This window comes from Penaeus japonicus, unplaced genomic scaffold, assembly GCF_977035675.1.
Source record: "Penaeus japonicus unplaced genomic scaffold, GWHDUDI00000001_assembly GWHDUDI00000023, whole genome shotgun sequence".
NCBI classification, from domain to species: domain Eukaryota; kingdom Metazoa; phylum Arthropoda; class Malacostraca; order Decapoda; family Penaeidae; genus Penaeus; species Penaeus japonicus.
The window spans coordinates 14,901,567-14,906,318 of record NW_028234425.1 but is presented as its reverse complement, the minus strand read 5'-3'; the positions used below and the strand labels follow the sequence as shown (position 1 = coordinate 14,906,318).

The window sequence follows — 4,752 nt, the reverse complement described above, 5'->3', positions numbered from 1 at the left end:
TCTCACACTCTCTCTCTCTCACTCTCTCTGACACTCTCTCTCTCACTCTCTCTCTCTCTCACTCTCTCTCACTCTCTCACTCTCTCTCTTCTCTCTCTCTCTCTCTCTCTCTCTCTCTCTCTCTCTCTCTCTCTCTCTCTCTCTCTCTCTCTCTCTCTCTCTCTCTCTCTCTCTCTCTCTCTCTCTCTCTCTCTCTCTCTCTCTCTCTCTCTCTCTCTCTCTCTCTCTCTCTCTCTCTCACTTACACCCAAACACATGAAAATGTATACTCTGTATGTACATTATGAAGAATGTATTTGTAAAGTAGTACTTACGATAAACATGCATACGACTTACCTGATATTGCTTTTTGAAATCAGGTTGCATGAATTATTGTAATGTTTTGTTAATTAATCTTGAATTTTTCTTTTGTACAGGACACAATGGACACCTTCCTTGGTTTATTTGACCCAACACTGGAAGATGAGACAACGGATGACATTGATGAACTAAATGGAAACGTTGTGGAGAAGAATCATGAGAATACACAGTACAAGAATTGCAAAAACTCATACTCTCTCCGATCTGAGACTCTGGGAGGAGTGCGCCGAGGTCCAAGAGTTGCCATACTGCCTGATCAACTCCCCTCAGAGCCTCAGGAGGGGAATATTGAATACAAGCTGAAACTGGTCAACCCAAATCATGAGAGATTTAAAAGACTAGTATCTCAGGTAAGGGGAGATTTGGTGAAGCTATATAAAAATTTATATCTTCATAACATTCATTGTTATCAAAAGATGGAAAAAAAAAAGAAAATTGATAAGTTCTTTTTCTATATTGTTTTCTTGATATATGAAAATTTCCTAATAGATTTTTATTTTGATAGATGCAATGGAGACTACGTGAAGGCCTTGGAGAAGCCATATATGAAATTGGAGTAGAAGATTCTGGGATATTATTAGGCCTAACACAGGAGGAGCTTGGGGCATCAATGACCACTTTACGGCGAATGGCTAAACAGCTAGGGGCTTCGCTGACAGTAATTCGTGAGAAAACAATTTCAGGCCACAATGGCGAGATTCGCAAAGCTGCTGAAGTTCTAGTCAGAAAGGTGGTTATTTTGTCTTAGAAAACAATAACACTGTAATGTAGTAGGCAATGATAATGTATTTAATGTGAAAATGTTTTTGATTGTCTAGATTAATAATGATCATTTTTTTTTTATGATTTTTTTCTAATTCATTTTTTTGCTACCTAGGTACCTGATGACCAATACAGCATTGAATTGAGAATTGCCGTTTTAGGCAATTCTGATGTAGGAAAGTCCACATTACTGGGCGTTTTGACCAGAGGAGAGTTGGATAATGGCAGAGGATGTGCACGATTAAATGTTTTCAGACACAGACATGAGGTCTGCTCAGGCAAGACTTCTTCAATATCTTTACAAATAATGGGATTTGACTCACAGGTTTGTATTGCTACAACTACTATTATTATTAACATGTGAAATATATCAAAGAGTATGGAAAAAAATGTCTCCCCCTTTTTTTTCTTTTCCTTTTTTCACTAAAAATGTATTTTGTTAATTTTGAAGGGTAATGTGATCGACCAAACATGCACCAGAAGCAGGGACTACGATGATGAGGATATCTGCAGTCAGTCCATCAAGATCATAAACTTTATTGATCTGGCTGGAGACCAGAAGTACCTCAAGACTACTGTTTTTGGCTTGTCAGGATACTCTCCACATTATGCTGTCTTAGTTGTAAGGTAATATATTTTACCTGTTATTTTTTTTATTTAATTTTATTATTATTTTTTTTTTATTATTATTTTTTTTGAGAGGGGTCCTTTTTCCTGAGAAAAGGATGAAAGGTATAATATTTTCCATCCATTTGGTCTCAGTAATTAGTGCTAATTCACATTTTTATTGAACAAAGCTTCCTTCTTATCAGTTTAATATGCTTTCAGTGCTTTCTCTGGAATGGCTCCCATGACTGAGGAGCATCTGAGTCTTGCTCGTGCTTTGGATGTTCCCATTGTCATTGTGATAACTAAGACTGACATGGCAACACCACAACAGATCCAGAGAACCATCAATGATCTCAAGAAGACTCTAACTCAGCCAGGTTACAAACGGGTGGGTTTACATTTCAAATTCTGATTCTCCGTGTCAAAAGCAATTTATTGTTAAGAGGGGGATTTACGAAAGCTGTAGTGTATGAGAATTAGGGAAAGAAGAGAGCAAGATTTTGAAAGCAGTAATTATTTGTTTTGAAAGTTTTGTTATGATATGCCCAACCATGTCTTTTGGTTTGTGATTTTGATTTCTGATGTGTATTTTGAGACAGTATAACATTGAGATGATTATATGTTTAATTTAAAGATGATCTATTTTTGATGCAGGTGCCTCTGTTAATTCAAAATGAAGATGATGCAATAACAGCGGGAAGTAACCAGCTTGACAACAATGTGGTCCCTATTTTTTGTGCTTCGAGTGTCACTGGCGATGGGCTTACTCTTCTCAAGAAGTTCCTTTTTGTTTTGCCACCAAGGATGAGCAACAAAGAGAGGGAGAAGCTGGAGCAGGTAACAACAGTATGTTTTCAATTGGCTATATTGTAATTGACATCTAAATTCCTGTTATAGAAACCTGTAAATGTATGAAAAATATTTTTCATTATACTTAATTAAGTGATATTTTTTCTTCATTTTCTAAAGGAACCAGCAGAGTTCCAGATTGATGAGGTTTTCCATGTAGATCATAGTGTGATCGTGGGAGGACTGCTAACCAAAGGAGTCATTATGCAAGGAACAACACTCCTATTAGGTAAGCTTAGCATAGCAGGAGACATTATGTGAAATGATCACTTTTTAATAGTATGTATTCAGTGTTAGGTGATGAAGTAATAAATGTGTGACTTACATATTGTAAAGTTTATTCCTAATTACAGAAATGAAATTGAACTGGAACCTTGGTAATAAGTATTATAAGAAATCATACAGCATCATAGATCAACACATTCAGCAGGCATCATTGATTGATGATATTTTACCCAATTTCAGGGCCAATGGATAATTGTACTTTTGTGCCTGTCACTGTTGGGTCTATTCACCGTAACAAAGTTCCATGCAGAGTTGTTTGTGCAGGACAGTCAGCATCTCTCTCTATTAAAGGACAAGATCTTAGCTTACGGAAAGGCATGAAATTAATGAGTATTGAAGCAAGACCCAGAGCATGCTTTTATTTCCAGGTAAACATATGAAACTACTTTTATTTTTAATGTATTCAAAGGTGTGTGAAGTACAAATTATTCTATACTAAATGAGTCTACATTGTAGTCCATTCATTTTTAGAGTACAAATGCTATATGAATAGGAATAATTATGAGATGAAAAAAGCAATTTAAACTACTAATGCTTGTAACATGAAAACTTTTGTACTTTTGAAGTAAACTAACTGTAGTTTAGAAAAATGCAGATTTGTTAGATCTGCAGTAAAAGAAAGAATGAAGGAAAAATATAATAAAAAGGAATAGTCATAGCAATACAACCTTGTATTTTGTTGCCGTATGTAGATTGGAAAGTGTATCAATATTTGTATAATAATAGGATATTGGTGATTAGTTTCTGAAATAAAAAGACAAAAGTTAACTAATTGAGGGACACTTTTTGATGCAACAATGAATAGGTGTCATTTGCAAAGTAAATGTTTAGATGAAAGAATTTTTTTGGCCAAAATTGAAAGAACACAGCTAGAAAATGTGTATTGAAGAGTAGGTGCTAAGAAAAGAATGAATAGAAGTTATGTTTTAGTAGTAGTAGTTGCAGTAGTAGTAATCAAATTTGGAAAAGCTAGAAGATGAATTAATTTGATTTTTTTTTTTCTTCTTTTTTTTCAGGCAAGAACACAAGTTCTCCATCATTCAACAAGTATATGCCGTGGATTCCAGGCTACAGTGCATATTGGTAATGTACAACAGACAGCTGTTGTGGAAGGCATTCTTGGGTCTCGAGGATTGCACACAAACGATCGCGGTTCTGTCATTTTCCGCTTCCTTCGTCAACCTGAGGTTGTTCAGAATGGAGCAAGATTATTATTTAGACAAGGAATGACGAAAGGTATTGGTCAGGTAATACAAGTTTTTGAGGAGGAACCAGACAATGTTAATCTCTACAATGGGTATGAGAGATAGGAAGCTAATTTTAATGACTAATTGCTTATTATTATGTTCGTGATTTTTAGCAAATACAACTTAACAAAAAATAATTAAAAAATGACAGTATGGTGATAAAAGAAAAGAAAAAAAAGAAAAGAAAGTTTGGTGAGAGATGATGGTTAATTGTACCTTGTACCTTGTGAGCTATTTTCCATTCCTTAGAATATAATATAAAAAGAAAACCAATAATGGAAAGGATGAATATTGTAACTTCCCTTCCTCATGCAAATAATTGCTAATATTTTTTAAGTCTTAACCCTTTGCTGTGGAAGCTGCCAAGAGAAAAAAATTATCAATATTTTTACAACTCAAATATTGATTTAATTGAGTAAATATTTATTTTTTATTTAACTGTTTCCTATATAATGGAAAATTACATTTGCTTATCAGTGTGGATGCTGAGGTAGGCACATATCATGATAAATGATTACAAGCTATTTTTTTTATGTTCCTTGCCGATTAATGATAATCTCAGGCAATGCCATTAAATTACTCATATTAGAAAGGCTGAAAATGTTGTACAAAGATCTTTTAATACTTTAACAAGTTTATA

General features: G+C 34.4%; 1 protein-coding gene across 10 annotated transcripts in view; it reads left to right on the top strand.

Annotated features, from left to right (window-relative positions):
- Positions 1 to 4,381, top strand: part of LOC122262067 (GTP-binding protein 2) — a 17,589-nt gene extending 13,208 nt beyond the window's left edge. For 5 of the 10 annotated variants that reach the window (XM_086550146.1, XM_086550143.1, XM_086550144.1 and 2 more), the window contains 9 exons: positions 417 to 710; positions 866 to 1,090; positions 1,238 to 1,447; positions 1,574 to 1,749; positions 1,951 to 2,119; positions 2,386 to 2,568; positions 2,701 to 2,809; positions 3,046 to 3,233; positions 3,882 to 4,381. In XM_086550146.1, coding sequence (XP_086406272.1) covers positions 417 to 710; positions 866 to 1,090; positions 1,238 to 1,447; positions 1,574 to 1,749; positions 1,951 to 2,119; positions 2,386 to 2,568; positions 2,701 to 2,809; positions 3,046 to 3,233; positions 3,882 to 4,175 — 1,848 coding nt within the window. In that variant the 3' untranslated portion in view covers positions 4,176 to 4,381. Of the gene's footprint in view, positions 1 to 416; positions 711 to 865; positions 1,091 to 1,237; positions 1,448 to 1,573; positions 1,750 to 1,950; positions 2,120 to 2,385; positions 2,578 to 2,700; positions 2,810 to 3,045; positions 3,234 to 3,881 lie in introns of all 10 variants that reach the window. The other 5 variants (XM_086550145.1, XM_086550142.1, XM_043029987.2 and 2 more) reach the window with 1 other exon arrangement.
- Positions 4,382 to 4,752: the final 371 nt, after the last annotated feature.